At 63.2% G+C, this 18,819-nt stretch overlaps 1 protein-coding gene across 1 annotated transcript; it reads right to left on the bottom strand.

The window, feature by feature from the left end:
* Positions 1-3,045: 3,045 nt before the first annotated feature.
* PRSS16 (serine protease 16) lies at positions 3,046-13,983 on the bottom strand. Its single transcript, XM_075016357.1, has 12 exons — positions 13,900-13,983; positions 12,395-12,573; positions 12,041-12,140; positions 11,329-11,458; positions 10,721-10,841; positions 10,075-10,152; positions 9,666-9,713; positions 8,706-8,975; positions 6,158-6,299; positions 5,605-5,784; positions 5,329-5,474; positions 3,046-4,316 (listed from the first exon to the last, which is right to left on the bottom strand). Exons 1-12 carry the CDS (start codon positions 13,955-13,957, stop codon positions 4,254-4,256), a joined length of 1,515 nt encoding a protein of 504 aa, XP_074872458.1. The 5' UTR covers positions 13,958-13,983; the 3' UTR covers positions 3,046-4,253.
* Between the last annotated feature and the right edge of the window lie 4,836 nt (positions 13,984-18,819).

Raw genomic sequence — 18,819 nt, 5'->3', positions numbered from 1 at the left:
CATGAGCATCCCAAGGGCTCTGCTTGGGCACGGGGTGCTCTAGGAACGACAGCCGAGCTGCAGGGTCCCGGTCGGCTGGTGGCCACCTCCATGCTCCTTGGCCAGGAGAGTGGTGTAGTCAGGAAGGATTGCCAGGGGAAAACCAGGGGCAGGGAAGGTGTGGATGATGGCATGGCTGGGATAGAGCCTTTGGAGCAGGAATCCACTTGGGGGAGCCACTAACAGGGGTTTGCCAAACCCCCAAGCCTGCCTCAGGGACGCCCATGGCGGAACACCACTGGATGGAAGAAGAGGGCTCCTTTTGCAAGGGGCTGCCCCCGCTCCCTAGAGGGCTGCAGACGCCCCCCGCATGGGGCCCGCTGGCGACGAAGGCGCTAGGAGCACATGAGACAAGCCGCCAGGGGGGCCTCGCTCCGACGTCCAGCCTCCAGGCCAGGATCTCGTGGGTGCAGAAGGAGCTGGTGAGTCCGGGCTGGGTGCAGGCGAGTGGCCCTGGAGAAGATCGAGTCCTAAGGGGGTGACTGACTGCAGGCAAAGGCCGGTCTGGTCCCCACAGGCTGCCCCAGGGAGGGAGGGAACATCCTCCTTTGCTGGTGGTTTCTCCGCTGGCTTGACAGGCTGAAACACAGGAGCAGCCGCAGTGGGGCGCCTCCAGCACAGGCTCGGGCTGGGGTTGTGGGTAGCGCTCCCCACCCCCAGCCACCTCCTGTAACTTGCTTGTCCTCTGCCCCCAGCTCAGCCTGCAGCAGGGTGACCTGGCACTTCTCCGGCAGCTGGGCAGCCTGGCCCAGGAGATCCAGGACCTGCGGGAGCTGCGCCTGGAGCTGGAGGAGTTCTTTGCCGCAGGGGAGCTGCTGGGTTCAGCTGCCTCCTCCCACTGGCTGGGGAGCAGCTCTGGAGGGGAGGGCATCATGGCTGCAGCCTTCTAAGGGACCCTATGAAGCCAGAGAGCTGCATGACCCTGCAGCGCTCTAGTCCTCACTGCACCTGGGACAGGCCTCAGGCAGGTGGCTCATGCTCCCAGCCCTTCCCCTCACATCTGAGCAGCATGAACCTAGTGAGCTGGAGGGAAAGCCCTTTAAGCACGCAGGGAAGAGCGGATTGGCTAGATGAACCGTCAATAGCCCACCCCAGGGGAGGGACTTCCTTACTCTGCAAAGGGTTCTGGGTAGGGAAGCCCCTTATAAAAGCCCTGCCACGCAAGGCTTGGACAATATACAATAGGGTCCATCTAAGGTGGGAAAAGAGGTTATTGTCTGCGAGGGTTTGTGTTGTATTTAAAATAAAATGTGTTGAGCCTTTTCTTTCTTCTTGCCACGACTCCTCTGACCTGGGCCCTGCTGGTTTCTTGGGAGTTTTATGCCCATGTGTGATGGAGTGGGGGGAGTGCATGTGTGAGACTCAGGCTGGGTGTGTGTGAGACAAGCAGAGCAGCTCTCAGCAGCTAAGGATGACCCTGGGGCTATAACCTGGGCTGATCTATGCCCCTTCTGCCCACAGTGATAACAGCCCAGGTCTTGCTGTGTCCCTCTGGTCAGCTGCTCTGTCCAGGCTCTGGCTGGCCCTCTGGGGGGTGGGCAGCCAGCCCTTCTTTCCTGGGCTCGCCCAAGAGGTGATCCCCTCTGTCGTACAGCCAGGAATCGGTCTCTCCGGGACTCCCTCTCTTTGTGGGGCTCACTTTCAAACATGGCCCAGGTGTTTGTGAAGTCATCCGCCAGCTTCCCTGCACTGTGTGGGTCCCTGGGCGTCCAGTCCATGAGCCACACCCTTAGGTCAGGTGAGCACATCTCGTAGAATCGCTCCAGGACCACCAGCTCGACCAGGTCCTCCACGGACTGGGCTCCCATCCCGAACACCCACTTCTGGTAGTATTGCATCAGCCAGGAAGCCGCATCTACACAGGTTTCCTCTGGCCTCTTCTGCGCCTCCTCGAACTTCTTCTTGTACATCTCCGGAGTCAGCCCAAACTTCTGCAGCAGGGCCTGTTTGACCCGTTCATAGTCCCCAGGCTGCAGCCCCTCCAGCTGGCTGAGCACCGCTGTGGCCTTCTGGCCCAGCAAGGGGGTGAGATTTCGGAGCCACTCAGCTGGGGGAACCTCGTGCAACTCACAGGCTCGCTCAAAGGCGGTAAGGAACCCGTCCATATCCCCTGGGTCCTGACACTGGGCCAGCACACGCGTCTCCAAGTGACTGGCCACCCCGAGCCGCCTGGCCCTCTCCCCGCTTACCGCAGCTGGGGCCTCTTGGCGTCTCGCCTCCGCCATGGCCCGCTCATGCTCCCGCTCTCGCTCTCTCTCCTCCCACTGTCTCTCTGGTAGCTGGCGCTCATGTTCACGCTCTCTTTCCCACTCCTGGCGCTTGTGTTCCCCCTGCTGTTCCTGGTGCTCTCTGCCCCGTCCCTGGGCTTCCAGTTCCTTTAATCTCACCTCGAGCTCCAGCCGTCGCAGCTCTGCAGCAGGGAACTCTGCCCGCGATGGACCACCGCTAGCTGAGCTTGACCCGGTGCACACCATGTCTGTCTGACGGCATCAAGCCCCTGCTCCTGTCTGAGAATCCGAAACACTTCCAGGGGGTGACCGGCCAGTTCCTGCTGAGACAGGCTCTGGCCCCCCGGATCGGTCATTCTCTTCCAGCTGGGCAATCAGCTGGGCCTTGGTCGCCTTCCCCGCGGTCAGGCCCCTCTCTCTGCACAGCCCCGCTAGCTCTGCCTTCAGGAGTCGGGTATAATCCATCTCCCCGCTGTCTCCCGGGGTATCCACTCATCACCAGCAGCAGCAGGAATCGCTCTATTCCACCTCCGGCACCTCCAGCTCTTGTGAGGCTCCTTCCTTCTCCTGCAATCAGTCAGCCACCGCTGGGAGCTCATCCATGGGTGCAATGCATCCCACTGCTGACACCAGTGTGATGGGGTTCAGGGGTCCCCATGCACTGCACCCCGTCCGCAGGCAGGAGTGACTCTTACTCAGCAGGTAGAACAGGAAGTTTATTAGGCGACAGAGGCCCAGTTTCTTACAGAAGAGTCAGTGCAGCAGTCAGAGACAGTCATTCCCACCCGTCCGGGGAAGAGAAGCCCGAGGGGTGCCCCTTTGGGCGTAGCTTCCCCCTCGCTGGCTGGCTGCCTTCCAGCTCCCTCTCCCCTCCAGCCTCTCACTGCCACTTCCGGTTCAAACCCAGCTCGGCTCCTCCCTCCTCTTTGTTCAGGGCAGAGGTGTTACCTGCCAGCCTAGGTTATAGCCCCAGGGTCATCCTTAGCCGCTGAGAGCTGCTCTGCTTGTCTCACACACATCCAGCCTGAGTCTCACACATGCACCCCCCACTCCATCACACCATGCCCTGCTCCCACCACAGGACCGGGGTGAACCAGAACAAATCACACGTGCTCTTCTCATGTGGCATGTCTGTCATTACCTGTCTCATGAGCTGGTGCAGTGAAATCAAGGTGGGTAACAGGATTGTCCTGCTGTGGAAGCGGGGCAGAGCAGGGAGATTTCTTGGGGGGAAGAGGGCACAACCCCTCCCCTGAGGGGGGCCCTGGATCTGGAATTCTCTTTGCTCTCCAGGGCGTACAGAGAGCAGCACTCGTAGGTGGCGATGAGAAAGGATGGGGCGATTCCCACACGCACCGGGGCCCCTGTGCATAATGAGGGAGCAGCAGCCCTTGAGAAGCGTCACACCCACAAGGGGCGGAATTCAAGGTAGAGCAGCCCCAAGGCTGCTGTAACTAATGCAGAGCCCAGAACCAGAGGAACTATGGGGGTGTTTCAAAGCTGACCTCACTCTGGCCTCTCAAAACCGCCCCGGGGGGTGTTCCCTGCAGGCTCTGCACAGCCTGGTCCTGATCCCGGTGCCAGGTTAGGACAACAGAATCTGCACGATTAGAGCAGCGATGGGCTGACCCTGCTCCGCTCCCCTCAGTCTTTGCCTCAAAGGAGCTGACGGATCCATGGAAATGTCTTAAAAACCATCTTTAGTTGGACAGAAAATTTAAGGGAGCCAGAACGACGCAGCAGGGGACGACACCGTCCCCAGGCGATTCACAGCAACGTGGCTGGGCCTGCACAGTGGGTGGCTTGCTGCCCTCCTGTGCCCCCTGCCGGCCAATCCTGATGCGTGGTGTGTGGCCGGGCGGTAGCTGGGCACCCCCGTCCTGGCAGCACTGTGCTAGGAGCTGTACGTAGGCAGGGCAGCAGCTGGCCCTGCACCTGTGAGGTTGGAGTCCACATGGCGTCGGGGGGTGAGTGACATCCGGAGACTCAGGAAGCTGAAGGCTCCTTCGGTGCTGATCTCAACCACTGCCCCACATAGGAGTTGATCCGCTGAGGACGCAGGAGGGGGCGGGGACAAGGAGAGAGCTGGAGAGACCCCGCTGGGATCATGGCACTTCCCCCACCCCTCCAGGCCCCTCCTGTGGGCAAAAGCCCCTGTCCTGTGCCCCCAAAGGGCCTCATCCTCAGGGGTGGGACCAGCCCCCCCATCTGACCTAATGGCTCTGAACCGCCCCCGCTCCCAGCACACAGGCTATGTCTACACTAGCCCCAAACTTCGAAACGGCCACGCAAATGGCCATTTCGAAGTTTACTAATGAAGCGCTGAAATGCATATTCAGCGCCTCATTAGCATGCGGGCGGCCGCAGCACTTCGAAATTGACGCGACTCGCTGCCACACGGCTCGTCCAGACAGGGCTCCTTTTCGAGAGGACCCCGCCTACTTCGAAGTCCCCTTATTCCTATGAGCAGGTGGGAAAATATGTATTTCAGCGCTTCATTAGTAAACTTCAAAATGGCCATTTGCATGGCCGTTTCGAAGTTTGGGGCTGGTGTAGACACGGCCATAGTGTAGGAGTCAGTCGGGGGTGCGGGGGTACGCAGTGGATGTTTCCTTCCTTTCCCCACTGCACTGGGGCTGTTCCCTGCCCCCCAGGGCCCATAGGAGGCAGATTGGGGGTGTGGCCAGGCCTCCCAGCCCTGGGGCTATTCCCTACCCCCCCCAGGGCCCATAGGAGGCAGACTGGGGGCCATGGCCAGTTCTCCCAGCCCTGGGGCTGCTCCCTGCCGCCCAAGCCCAGAAGTGGCAGATTGGGGGTGTGTCCAGGCCTCCCGGCCCTGGGGATGTTCCCTACCCACCCCCAGAGCCCATAGGAGGCAGACTGAGGGTGTGACCAGGCCTCCTGGCTCTGGGGCTGTTCCCTGGCCCCCAGGACCCTCACAGGGCAGTGTGCGAACTACAGCAGCCCAGGGGCTGCGCAGGCATCACAAGCGGTTGTGGGGTTTGAGCCCGGGTTGGTCCCGAGGGCAGCACCCCCCCCAGCTGCAGGCCATGGCTCTTACCTGCCGGGCCCAGACGAGGGTGGGGCGGTCCGAGGGCCGGGTGGGGTTCATGTCGGCGCAGTGGGCGGTCCCGTTGATGAGGATGGCCGGCTCCGAGCGGGACTGGTTCCTCAGGACGCCCAGGGCGTGCCAGGGGTCAATGTTGCCTGGGTGGGCCAGAGGGGAGGGACAGCAGATGACACGGCGAGCAGTTGGCTCTGGGGTGGCTGGGATGGGCCCAAGGGTCCCATCCTGCCAGCCACCCCCCCCGCCCCGCAGCTGCGCCCTCCCCCGTACCGTTCACAAAGAGGACCCTGCTGGCCTTGGGGTGGTCGGCCCCATAGTACTGGTTGGTGAAATTCACGGCCCCCTCCACGTGCTGGGGCGCGAGGCCGAAGATCTGGGAGCAGAGGTCGAGCGCAGGTGCCAGGGTCAGGAGACGGGAGAAGGGGCAGGTGGCGTCTTCGCAGGTCTGGTCTGGAGCCGGGGTTGGGGGGACAGGGTGAGACGCCCACACTGCAGCTCTGGGGTCCCCCCCCACCGAGACACACAAGGAAATGGGGCGACAGGGGGCAGGCAGAGCAGGGCCAGTGGGTCTCCCAGGCAGGGGGACGCCAGGCGAGCGGGAAAGGGATCCCTGGGCAGAGCCCCTGGTTGCTCTGTTCCTCCCCCCAGCTACACGAGGGGCCCCATTGCCACTCCCCCACATTAGAGCAGGGACGGGGGGGCTTTAAGTGCCATTGTGCTCCCCATATTCTGCCCCCTGGGGTGGGGAGCAGGGAGGAAGCTGGGAGCAGTGAAGGGGTTGCGGGGGGGGGGGATCTCACGGGGGCAGCCCCCCCCGGCTTACAGTAGCCGAACTCGGTGCAGGTCTGGAAGTACCACTGCCTCTCGCCCACACCGGTCAGCGTCAGGTTCGTGCTGCGCAGCTCCTCCAGGGTGTGCTGGTGCGAGTTGTCCATGCAGGCCAACGCCATGCACTCCAGGTACCCCTGCCGCAGGAGCACACGGGCGCAGGGTCAGCCGGTGCCAGGGCCACCCCCTCCCTCCCTCCCTCCCTCCGCCCTGCGAGGCACCTGCCAGCCAGGCCAGGTCCAGCTCTGGCGTGTGGGATGGGGCCCCCAGGTGCTCCAAGAGATGGACAGGAGCAGGCGCACCCAGCACACTGGCCGGGGGGCAGGACCCTCTGCTAGCAGAGGAGGGAGAAACTGTGACCCCCTTCGCCCATCGGGTTGGCTGAAATCACACACACACACACACAGAGTGTGCATTGCGGGAGATTACACACACACACACACACACAGAGCGTGCATTGCGGGAGATCTCACACACACACACACACACACACACACAGAGCGTGCATTGCGGGAGATTACACACACACACACACACACAGAGTGTGCATTGCGGGAGATCTCACACACACACACACACACACAGCGTGCATTGCGGGAGATTACACACACACACACACACAGAGTGTGCATTGCGGGAGATTACACACACACACACACACACAGAGCGTGCATTGCGGGAGATCTCACACACACACACACACAGTGTGCATTGCGGGAGATCTCACACACACACACACACAGAGCGTGCATTGCGGGAGATCTCACACACACACACACACACACACACACAGAGCATGCATTGTGGGAGATCTCACACACACACACACACACACAGAGCATGCATTACGGGAGATCTCACACACACACACACAGAGTGTGCATTGCGGGAGATCACACACACACACACACACACAGAGCGTGCATTGCGGGAGATCACACACACACAGAGTGTGCATTGTGGGAGATCACACACACACACACACACACACAGCGTGCATTGCGGGAGATCACACACACACACACACACACACACAGAGCGTGCATTGCGGGAGATTACACACACACACACACACACACAGAGTGTGCATTGCGGGAGATCAAACACACACAGCGTGCATTGCGGGAGATCACACACACACACACACACACACACACACAGAGCGTGCATTGCGGGAGATCAAACACACACAGCGTGCATTGCGGGAGATCACACACACACACACACACACAGAGTGTGCATTGCGGGAGATCAAACACACACAGCGTGCATTGCGGGAGATCACACACACACACACACACACACACACACACACAGAGCGTGCATTGCGGGAGATCAAACACACACAGAGCGTGCATTGCGGGAGATCACACACACACACACACACACACACAGAGTGTGCATTGCGGTAGATGCCTTTCCAGCGCTTCCTTCCTGTTTCCCAAAGGGGGTTCTGCAGAAGAGCCTTGGGGGTCCGGCCAAGTGACAATAAGGGTTGGGCGACTCCTCGGCGGCTCCCTGCCCCATGGCGCAGCCCCGGCAGAACTCAATGGAGTTGGTTTAACGGCTGGCAGGGCGGCGGGAGGGATGTGGCCGTTAAGCCCAGTGAATTCAGTTCCATTGTTTTGAGGGGGCAGGGCAGGGAGCCCCTCACTCACCCCGCTCCCTGAGCGGCCACCTCCCTCCGTTGGGCCTGGCTCGGCTGACCCCCGCCAGCAGAACGCCTCCTCGCCAGCCTTCCCTCCGCCGGGCACGCGTGGCTGCCTGCCGTAGGCTCCCCAGCCAGCGCCGCCGATGGGTTAGCCCTGGGGGAGCGGTTTGGGGCTGGGGCAGGTTAAGCCTGGGGATGGGGTGCCGGGATTGCAGGGTGGGGGGGAAAGCCTGGAGATGGGGGTGGAGGAGGGTAGAACATGGAAATGGGCTTCCGCCAAATTGTTTCAAGTCTAAAACGGTTCTCTGGCTAAATAAAATTGGGAAACACGGCCTTATTGGTTGGGCTTCCCAGCTGGACTTCATCTCCCATGATGCTCTGCAGCATGGGCCCCCCCCCCATACTGCAGTGCATCATGGGAGATGTAGTACCACCTCCTTATTCCCTAAGGGCTGGGCATCACAGCTGGACTTTTATCTCCCATGATGCTCTCCAGTATAGCTCCCCTACTGCAGTGCATCATGGGAGATGTAGTACCAGCACCTTATTCCCTCAGGGCTGGGCTTCACAGCTGGACTTTATCTCCCAAGATGCACAGCAGCCACTCCTGTGAGGCACCTCACTCCCCAGCTGGGGTGCCTCAGGCCCTCGCTGTCCTGGGCTTCCCAGTCAGATTCCCTCTCCCGTGAAGCGCTGCAGCCACCACCTGGCTGCCTTGAGGCTACGGTGCATCATGGGAGATGTAGTCCAAGCCGGGAGGCTGGGCCATAGAGGACAGCAGCAGAGGAAAGCTCTGGACTGCGCCCCAGCTCAGCTGGGATGTTCCCTGGCCCTGCGTGCAGTGAGTGTGCTGGGTCTCGGCAGACTGGCTCCAGGCCCCGCCCCGTCTCACATTCATGATGACAACGAGTCTCTGGTAGGGGGAGCCCAGGCTGTCCCTGGTCATGACACTGCACTGCTTGGTGACACTGCCGCACAGGAACTCCTCATTGTACTGCACCGCGCCCATGAAGATGTCGGCCAGGTTGCTGGCGAATTCCCAGTGGTCGCTGGGCTCCGTCAGGGGCCTGCAGGAGCGGAAGTCCTTCTCCAGCTCGGCCAGGCGCCCGGCCGCCAGGTGCTCATCCACGGCGGCGAAGGCCTCTGCCACGGCCTGGCAGCACTGCAGGGAAAGGAGAGGATACGCTCGCCAGGGCATCTGCGGTGGCTGGGGCTTTAACTAGTGGGAGAGGTGTGGAGGCTGGGAGCCAGGACTCCTGGGTTCTCTTCCTGGCTCTTGGGGGGGAGTGGTGCCTAGTGGTTAGAGCAGAGGGGTGAGAGCCGGGACTCCTGGGTTCTCTCCCTGGCTCTGGGAGGGAAGAGGTGCCTAGTGGTTAGAGCAGAGGGGTGCGAGCTGTGACTCCTGGGTTCTCTTCCTGGCTCTGGGGGGAAGTGGTGCCTAGTGGTTAGAGCAGAGGGGTGAGAGCCGGGACTCCTGGGTTCTCTCCCTGGCTCTGGGAGGGAAGAGGTGCCTAGTGGTTAGAGCAGAGGGGTGCGAGCTGTGACTCCTGGGTTCTCTTCCTGGCTCTGGGGGGAAGTGTTGCCTAGTGGTTAGAGCAGAGTGGACTAGGAGCCGGGACTCCTGGGTTCTCTCCCTGGCTCCCGGAGGGTGCAGGGTCTAATTCTCTGCTCATTGACTCTGGCCCCAGTCAGGAGGACACGGGTGAATGTGGGGCCGGGGGCGAGAGCCCTGGAAATCCGACGCCCCTTCCTCTCCACCTGCCCAGCTGGGAGCGTCCCGCGCAAGGCTGGGGGAGGGGGACATGGGAATCTCCGGGATTTTCCCCCACCCTGACTCGAGCCGCTCACCCACCTGGGCCGAGCCCCCCACCACCGGGTCCGACAGACTCGCCGCCACCACCTGCAGGGGGGACAGAGGCAATTTAGCGCAGCTGGGACGGCGCCATGGCGCTGAACGGGTTAACCCCCGGCCAGGGCCCTTCCACCCACCTCTTCCCCTAGAGCGAGGGGGGCTGGGGGTGCCCCCCTGCTGCCCAGGGCCAGGCCTGCAGCCTGCAGGCACAGGAAGGGAGCCCAGAGAACTCCAGGTGGGGTTGGGACAGAGACACCCCCAGTGTCTGCTTCCCTGCCCGGATCCCCCACCACTGGGGTGTGGGGCTGGGGGAGGAGGGGAGAGCTGTGCTGGGCCCAGGTCTTCCCCAGGGAAAAGAGGGGTACAGCAGCTGCCCCTCCCCCCGCACCGCTGGACGCCACCCGCTCACCCGGTTGTAGCCAGTGAAGTCCAGCTGGGCCCGGACCGGGGCGGAGGACGCGACGGCGGCAAAGACCAGGTGGGGGAACTAGGGGAGAGAGGACCCCAGCCCTGTCAGTGTTCTCCTGCCAGGCAGGAGTGCGCCCCTGCGCCCTGCCCCCTCCCATAGGCCCTGGGGGTGGTAACTGGGGGCTGCCGAGGAGTTCTGGGGTGAGCCCAGGACTGGATCAGTCGTTCCTCCTCCCCCACAAACCCACGAGATCCCCACATCCCTGCCCCAGCTGAAAACAGAACCCAGGAGTCCGGGGTCCCAACCTCCTTCATAAGAACCCCCCACTGCCCTCCCAGAGCTGGGATAGTACCCAGGAGTCTGGGTTCCCAGCCCCCCGCCCCCCCCGATCTAACCACTAACCCCCACTGCCCTCCCAGAGCTGGGAGAGTACGTAGGAGTCCTGGCCCCCTGCCCACTTATCTGCCCACTGGACTCCAGGCTAGCACCATCTGCCTCTGCATCCCCCTCCAGGGCCTGCACCACTCCCAGCTAAGTGCCCACAGAAGGGCACCGGGTCGCACTTCCAGGTCCTGAGATGCTGGTCCCAGTGCTGTATTCTGGGGGTGGTCGGAGGAGCCCCACAAAACAACAGCCCGGCCGGTACCTTGAGCCTGAACCAGGCAGCGAGGGACCCAGGGTAGGAGCCCCCAAAGCAGATCCAGGTGTTCTGCCCCAGGCTGTACTTCTGAGTGACGAAGAGGTGGAAGGAGGCCAGGTCAGCCAGGCTGTGGGACATGGGGAGAAAAGCCCACACTGGTGAGCCAGGGTCCCCCTCCCCGGTCCTTCACGGGCACACCCCTGGGAGGGCGGCTGTCTAATCACCCCAGGTCACTGAGGGGAAACTGAGGCACAAAGGGTCCGTGACTCGCCTGAGGCCATCGACAGAGCCAGGCTAACTTCCAGCCCCCTTCCCCCACGGAAACCACTGTCCCGCACTCCCAGCACTGGGGAAAGAACCCAGGAGTCCGAGCCCCCAGCCCCCGCAACCCCCGCTCGCCTCCAACCACCACTCCCTTCCCAGGGCTGTGGAGAGAGCCCAGAAGTCCTGCCCCCCAGCCGCTTGCCCCAACCACTAGCCCCACTCCCCGGGCAGAGCTGGGACAGAGCCCAGAAGTCCTGGCTCCCAGCCCCCACGCTGCACACCACGGGACCGGCCGGCGCTGAGCACCGGGCGCCCAGGACCCTGCCCAGCCAGCGGCCGGGGGGACTCACGCCTGCTGGCTGGACAGGAAGCGGAGGCTGGTGTTCGTCAGGCCATCGGGGTTGATGCTGGCGCCGTAGAAACGATGCTCCAGGGCCACCAGCAACGCGCCATGTTCCTCAGCCAGCTCCACATGGTGCCCTGGGGCCAGGCCCGGTGTTAGTGGCCTGGGAACCCCAGACCCGTTCTCCACCCCGAGGCAGCCAGTCCCTGCTCTAGGGCTGGGGGGGAGCCAGCGCCCCCTAGAGGGGACAGGCTTCTGCCCCATCCCATGCACCCCCCCGCCCCCCAGCAGTCCCTGCCCTAGGGCTGATGGGAACCAGCGCCCCCTAGAGGGGAGAGGCTTCTGCCCCATCCCATGCGCCCCCCCCAGCAGTCCCTGCCCTAGGGCTGATGGGAACCAGCGCCCCCTAGAGGGGACAGGCCTCTGCCCCATCCTGCACGCCCCCCACCGGCAGTCCCTGCCCTAGGGCTGATGGGAACCAGTGCCCCCCTAGAGAGGATAGGCCTCTACCCCATCCCATGCGCCCCCCCTCCCCCCTCCGGCAGTCCCTGCCCAAGGGCTGATGGGAACCAGTGCCCTCTAGAGGGGACAAGCCTCTGCCCCATCCCATGCCCCCCCGGCAGTCCCTGCCCTAGGGCTGATGGGAATCAGCGCCCCCTAGAAGGGACAGGCCCCTGCCCCATGTCCCACCCTCTCAACGCTGTCCCACCCCCACTCACCTGACAGCACAGCATATGGCGACAGAGCATTCTCGCCCCCAATGTAGAGGAAGACGGGCCCGGCTGGGCGGTTCCAGTGTTCCTCATTGATCCAGAACCGCTGCAGGCGGGGAGAAGGAGCCATGGATTCAATGTGGTGGGGACCCTGGGCCTGGCACTGCCAGGGCTGTTGGGGGCAGGAGCTGGCCTGGCACTGCCAGAGCTGTTGGGGGCTGAAAGCCAGACTGGCAGCACTGGAGCTGGTATTGGTGACTGGAAGATTGCTAATGTGACGCCAGTCTTTAAAAAGGGCTCTAGCGGCGATCCTGGCAATCACAGACCACTCAGTCTAGCGTGCCAGAGGACCCCTCTCACCTGTTGGAAGGTGTGCCCCTCCTCCCGATTGAAGTGGTCCAGGGGCTGGCTCAGGGAGCCCTCGATGGGGGCCCTCCAGGACGCAGGGCGCAGCAGCAGCCTACGCGAAACCACCTCCTTCATGGCCAGCACCTCTCGCTGCTGCAGCACCCGCTGCTGCACCAGCCAGAAGTTGCGCCCTGGGGAGATAAAGGCAGATGGGGGCTGGGGCTGGGGCAGACCACCCTGCACTGGCCAGGTGGGCCCAGGGCTGCTCCCTGGCTGGCAGGGAGTGGAGGTGAGGTGACCCCACAGGAGCAAAGCCCCCAGCCCAGCTGGCACAGACCAGCCCTGCGCTGGCCCCAGGGGGCGCACACGATGGGGGCGAGGTTCCCCCCCCATTTCCCAGGGTTGCAGGCAGAGGGACCCGGCCTCCAGCTGCCGCATTAGCAGAAGTGAAACCATCGCACCCAGCAGGAAGGAGGCGGCCAGGTCACATGAGCCGTCACACCACGCTGCCTCTCAGAAACCGACTCAGCAGAATCCAGAGGCAGATGCTTCCCACACGCTGGCTACAGCCCCCCGCATGCCTTTGGCACTGGAAATGGGACCCAGGTGCCCAACCATCCTGCTCTAACCATTAGACTCCACTTCCTAGAGTCAGGGGGCAGGGGGAGAACCCAGGTGTCCTGGCTCCCTGCCCCCTGGTCCAACCCACCAGCCCCTGACTCCCTTCCCGGGGACAGAACCCAGGTGTCCTGGTGTCCAGCCATCCCCACCAACCACTAGGCCTCACACCCTAGCAAGTACGTGTGTGGCTTGTGAGACAGGCCCATACAGAAACCCAAAAATCTCACCTCCAGGCTGGGAACACTCCCGATGTGGCCCGACCCCCCCATCCTACCTGCACCACTTCACCTCGCTTGGGTGTGAACGCCAGGGCGTGAGGAGTGGGGCAGCTGATCTCTGGTTCAGCGTGGCCTCGTGCCTCCTCCCCACCCCCCATCTGAAGAGTGATCCTCTTCCCCTGTCCTTACGCCCCTTAGCTGGGTGCCAAATGCAGCCACCTCTGGGGTGCGGCCCAGCAGCTGTGAACACAGGGCTGGTTCCCTCAGCAGGGACACCCAGTCTCCTCCGAGACAGTGTGGCCCCGTTTCAACAGGGTTCCCGCACTGAAATGCAGCCGCTCCTGAGGGCTGGGACACAGGACTGTTCATACAGGGCTCCCTCTGTGCCAAAATGCAGCCACCTCTTGGGGGGAGGCAGGGGCTGTTCACACAGGGCTTCCCCAGCACTGAAATGCAGACACATCTGGGTGGGGACCGGGGGGGCTGTTAAAGAGGAAGCCACACAATTCACATTACCCTAAGCCTGCACGCTAACCCCCATCTCCCTCCCCCAGGCACCGGAGCAGCCCTGATCACCCATGTCCAACTCCATCGGGGCCAGGCCCAGCTCGCCCTTGGGTGCCCGTACAGCACCAAGCACCATCGAGGCTGCACCCATCTCGACTGTCACCCGCTTACCTGCCTCGGTGAGGCTGAGCAGCACCAGGAGCACAGCCCAGGGGATCAGCCGCCCCATCTCCTGCCCGCTCGCCGCCAGGCTCCCTGCTCGCCTGGCCCAGCGCCAGGCGCAGTCTGAACACTTCCTTCCTCCCGGGGCGGGGGCCGGGGCCCAGGCAGAGCTGAGGGAGTGCCTGAGGCTGGCCGTGGATCTGGCTGGGCCCTTCCCCAGCACCCCCACAGTAACGCCCCTGTGGCCAGATGTGCAGCTCCAGCAGGCGAGGGGGTGGGGCCGGGCAGAGGGCGTGAATTGTCCCGTGGCTGGGGTCCCCTGCTCAGAAAGCAGCGCCCGGCCCCTCTGCAGGGAGGCCCGCGGCTCCCAGGGTGCCCGTCGTCGTGTCTGTCCAGGGGCAGAATAAATTTTATGTGCACCACCACTAGGAATCCATGCTGCCAGCTGGGGGTGCTCTGCCACTCAGCTGGGTGCCCCCGCCCCCCCCCCGAGCGGCACTGGGGGAGAGGGTCTGGACAGGGGGTTCTGGGGTGGGGGGGTGAGGAGCGGCTGAGCTCAGAGTCGGCGCTGGCTGATCCCTGGGGGATCTGTGGTCCCTGGAGCACAGCAGCTGCCTGGCTCAACCCCAGGTGTCTAGTCAGACCCCACCGGTGTGGGGCTGGCTGGCAGCACAGCCCCAGGTGTAGGGTGGCAGCTGGGACCCTGGGTGTGGGGTTGCGGGGTGGACCCCCCCCCAGCCCATGGGAAGGCAGAGGGGACCCAGGCATGTGGTGGGGGCAGAGGGGACCTGGCAAGTGCAGGGTGCACAGGGCACCTGGCTGCATTGAGCTGCCTTCGCACCCCTCATTCCTGGGCCTGTGACAACCAGGACCACCCAGTCAACTGTTCCAGCCCACAGAGAGGGGCCCCCCGACTCCCTGCACCCCAGGAACAGCTCCGTGCTGCCTGCGGCGTGTCCAGGCTGACGGGTCTGGAAGACTGGCTTGCCATCCACCCTGCTCCCAGCCCCCTGCCCTCACACAGGGCCTGGGTCCCAGGAGCCCCACCCCCCAGGTACCCCCCGGCCCATCTCCCTGCCCAAGGCCAGCCTGGGCCTTGTTCAGTGGGTTTGGGAAGCAGGGAGGTGAGTGGGCCGTGCGGGGTTATTCCGGACAAAGGAGGCCGGGGACTGGCTTTCCCACTTCCCAGAGGCCACTGGCTCCAGCAGGGCTGGGGGGGGGGGCTCCGAAAGCCCCCGCCACACCCAGGGGCAAGCGCCTGGGCCCTGCCACTCCAGCCACCTGACCCCCATCCCAGCGCCTCGGCTGGGGCTGTTGGCATGAGCCCGCAGCCCGCCTGGCCCAGCCGGGTACCAAAGACGCGACCATTCGCGGGACTCATCGATCGACTCCCTAGTTCCACTCGGGTGGGTTCAGAGCCAGCCTGCGCAGGAGAGCTGCTGAGTGTGACTCACCGGCACAACGGCACCCACGCTCCACCACTCACCACCACATACCGGGGCCAAGTGACACGGCGGTGACGCTCCTGGGGAGCTTAGCGCAGGGGTGGCTGCAGGAGGGGTTCAGGGCCCCAGCGGATCCGCAGAGCTCCCCCATCCAGCAAGCGTGCTTGTCTCCTGGCGGTGCACCTCTGCACACAGCTGGGAAAACGAGAGGGAGGGAGCCCACACAGGGGCTGCCTTTTGTTACACATCCTTTGCCTGGGTGGTCAGGTCTGCCAAGACCCCCGGCGGCAGCAGAAGCGGGATGCTGGCCTTGTCGGCTGCACCACGAGGCCGAATCCCTGAGCCAGTCACACCTCCCCTTGGGATCCAGGCACAGGCCCATACAGGGTGCCACAGCCCAGGTCTCCGTGCTCAAGCCCCACACCAGGCCTGGCCCATGGCCCCCAGGCGATGGAGAAGGTCTCTGGGTGGGAGGGCAGAGGAGAGGGGCTCACGGAGCCTTTGGCCCTTCATGCGATTAACACGCACAACCCGAACTCAGCCCTGACGAAGGGTTCGGCACCACCATGACGTTCCCACACCTCCGTCCGCTCTCCTTGGCTCCAGGTCCGTCCCCAAACCCAGAGCCGTCGGCACAGGAGCAAGGTCGTCGGACGCTAAGCCAGCCAGCACAAGGCCCAGATCTCAGAGCTGCAAGCCTCACCGACCAAGGCCCAATGCAGCCCAGGCTTCGATTCGCCTCCTCTGGGGTTGCTTCAGGAAGCTGCTTTTGCAGAAACTCCCACCGCCAACATTTGGGAGGCAACGTTCGCTGTTTCCATTCCACGCAGCAGCCGTGTTCCAGCCCAGAGCTGGCTGCATTTCAGGGGCGGGAGATGCTGCGCTCTGGCAGCCGGTGCTAGGAAGGACCAGCCGGTCAGCTGGAGTTTTGGCAGGGCCGGGAGCACTAACCAGTAGGTGTCCCCAGCTGGCCAAGGGACAAGCCTCCCAGCTGGAGCGATTGGTGCCAGCTTCAGCAAGGGGAACAGGGCTGGCACTGGGTCAAAGGGCTGATCCAGCCAGATCTCCAACCCCCAGCTGGGAGTTTGCAGCCCCTCCAGAAAAGCTCACCCGGCCCCAGCCACCCGCAGCACCTCTCCATCCGCTCTGGCAGGGCCTGGCCGCGTCCGCACCAGGGAGGAGGTCGCTGTAATGGTTAAATGGGGACCAGACCTTGCCTCCAAATCCCCCCTGTGACTCGTGGGGGGTGGATGTCTGTCTAGTAACTCTCCTGGCTGGGTTTGAGTCCCCATGATTCCCCCACACGTGCATTAGCCCAGACAGCTCGGCCCAGCCGGAGCAGGTAAGAAGGCTGTTCCCATGGAGAGACAATGGAAGATGGGCAGGACGGCTGCCAGGCTTGGGGCTGGGGGCTGGGAGGGGAGTTGGTCTCAGCTGGGTAGGATGAGGACAGGAGACTGGGAGCCGGAAAGGGGGGTTCAGGCCCCGTGAGCCTTACCCCCCAAGGGGCATTGGGCTGCCCGTGCTCGCCCCGCTCCTGTGCTGTGCTGTGTCTGTGAGCAGCAAGAAAACCTGCTACTCTACGGGCCAGTGGAGAGTCACATCTGGCTGCGGATGAGGGTGCAGAGTCAAGGGCTCCCCGATGCACCGTCAGCCCCACCTCCATGCTGCCCTGGAGACCCTACAATAACAAACGCCAGTGATTAGAAGCAGCCAGAACTCAAACAGCCTGATAAACACAAATCTACAGACACAGCTACAGTGCCCACAAGCAACCCTACAAAAACAAACCCACATATTCCCCAGCCCTGCCCAGTAACCCTACGTAAAGAAACCCTGTACACAGCTTGCACGTTACCCACCAACCCTACAAAAACAAACCCACGTGTCCCCCGCCCTGCCCAGTGACCCTACATAAACAAACCCTGCACAAAGCCCACACGCTCCCCCCCAGCCCTACAACAACAGTGAAGTCCCTGCACACAACCCACAGGCGACCCGGTGCCCCGCTCCGAGAGTGGCAATGCGTGCTGGGAGCTGCACGTCACGCAGCAGGACGGCCGGTCGGTTCTCGTCACGCAGGCCCACGTGCGACCCGCTCCCCGTGGAGCTGCAGCCCCAAGGGAAGCGCTCCTGGAGGAGGGGAGCCCCAGCACGTCTGCACCCCCCTCTCTGTGCATCTCTGCACTGGCTGCTCCCCAGCGCACAGCGGGGCCTGGCTCTTCATGGGCCAGCACAGCACCCCAAAGGCACTCGCCTGGTGCCCACAGCCAAGGCTGGGAGTTGGGAGATGGGTGCGGCTCACCCAACTCAAACGGCCCCAGATCAAACTGCCCCCAGAGGCTCTGCTTTGGGGCCCCAGGGAGAATTACCCACAGGCCCTGCTAGCCTAGAGCCCTGTCCACACCGGTGCCCCTCGGTCCCGACCCAGAGCTCCTGCCAGCCCAGCCCTGGGCTCCCCCCAGCTCTGCCGGGGCCACTCACTCCCAACCCATAGCCTCTGGAACCCCAGCTTTCCCACAGAGGCAGGCTGGGCAGGGGAGACCCCTTTTCCCAGCAGGTCAGGGCCCCCCGACTCTCCTTGTCCACTTCATTAGAAAATTTAAACCAAGCTTAGCCCCCTCCCGCCGCACACCCCCAGGGCTCCATTCCTTGGTTCACCTTTGCAAGGTCTCCGCCCAGCTGCCTCCCTGCGGATCAGGCAGATTAGAGTCCAAGCTGCTGGCTGGCTCCTGCTTTAAAACCTGCTGACAGGTTCGCAGATTACATTCCCCAGCCCCCCACAACGCTCCCCCCCTCACACCCCACCCAGGGTCACAGGAGGAACCTGAGTGGCACTTGGGGGGGGGCAGTTTATTTTGGGGTTACCCTGGGGCCTCTGCTGCTTCAAGAAACCCCACGCCACTGCAGGGACTGGGGGGGGGCATCTGTCCATCCATCTGTGTCCCCCCCGCCCCACAACCAGGCTGAGCTGGCACGCGCGTGTGCTCCTGCTGGGGCACTCTGACACACAGCATCTTTTGGCCTTTCTTAGCACTGCCTGGCTGTGCCTCAGATTCCCTTTCTTAGCACCGCCTGACCGTGCCTCAGCTTCCCTTTCTTAGCAACATCTGGCTGTGCCTCAGTTTCCCTGAGCGCTCTGGTGGCCCTGGCAGTGCCAGGCTCTCACTGGGCCTGGTACTGACTCAGCTGTCATGCTTGTCCTCTCATTTTGGCCATTGCAGGTTTGCACGTGAGCCCTCTGGGTCCTAGCCTTACACCTATGGATGTAACATCGCCCCTGGGTCCTAGAACCTCACTGTCCCCCTTTCAAGGCAACTCAGACACCCCACCCCCCAGCCTCTCTGTGGGGAGCAGGTGGGGCTATGGAAGGGGGCTCAGACCAGGCACACTCATAGCATGCAAGGACACCACATCCAGGAGTTAATCACAGTCATCTGAGCCACTGCCTGGCCCCTGCCTGGCCCAGCCACATGGGGCCATC

This window comes from Carettochelys insculpta, chromosome 22 (assembly GCF_033958435.1).
Source record: "Carettochelys insculpta isolate YL-2023 chromosome 22, ASM3395843v1, whole genome shotgun sequence".
Lineage (NCBI taxonomy): Eukaryota > Metazoa > Chordata > Testudines > Carettochelyidae > Carettochelys > Carettochelys insculpta.
The sequence above is the reverse complement of the archived record's forward strand: the minus strand, read 5'-3'. Positions and strand labels throughout refer to the sequence as shown.

Coding starts and splice junctions, on each gene's coding strand:
- PRSS16 (XM_075016357.1), bottom strand. CDS start 13,957: ATGGGGCGGCTGATCCCCTGGGCTGTGCTCCTGGTGCTGCTCAGCCTC. Junction 5,785..6,157: donor CTGCACCGAGTTCGGCTACT/GTAAGCCGGGGG, acceptor CCCCGGCTCCAG/ACCAGACCTGCGAAGACGCC. Junction 4,317..5,328: donor CCCTCGTCTGGGCCCGGCAG/GTAAGAGCCATG, acceptor CTGCGTCCTCAG/CGGATCAACTCCTATGTGGG.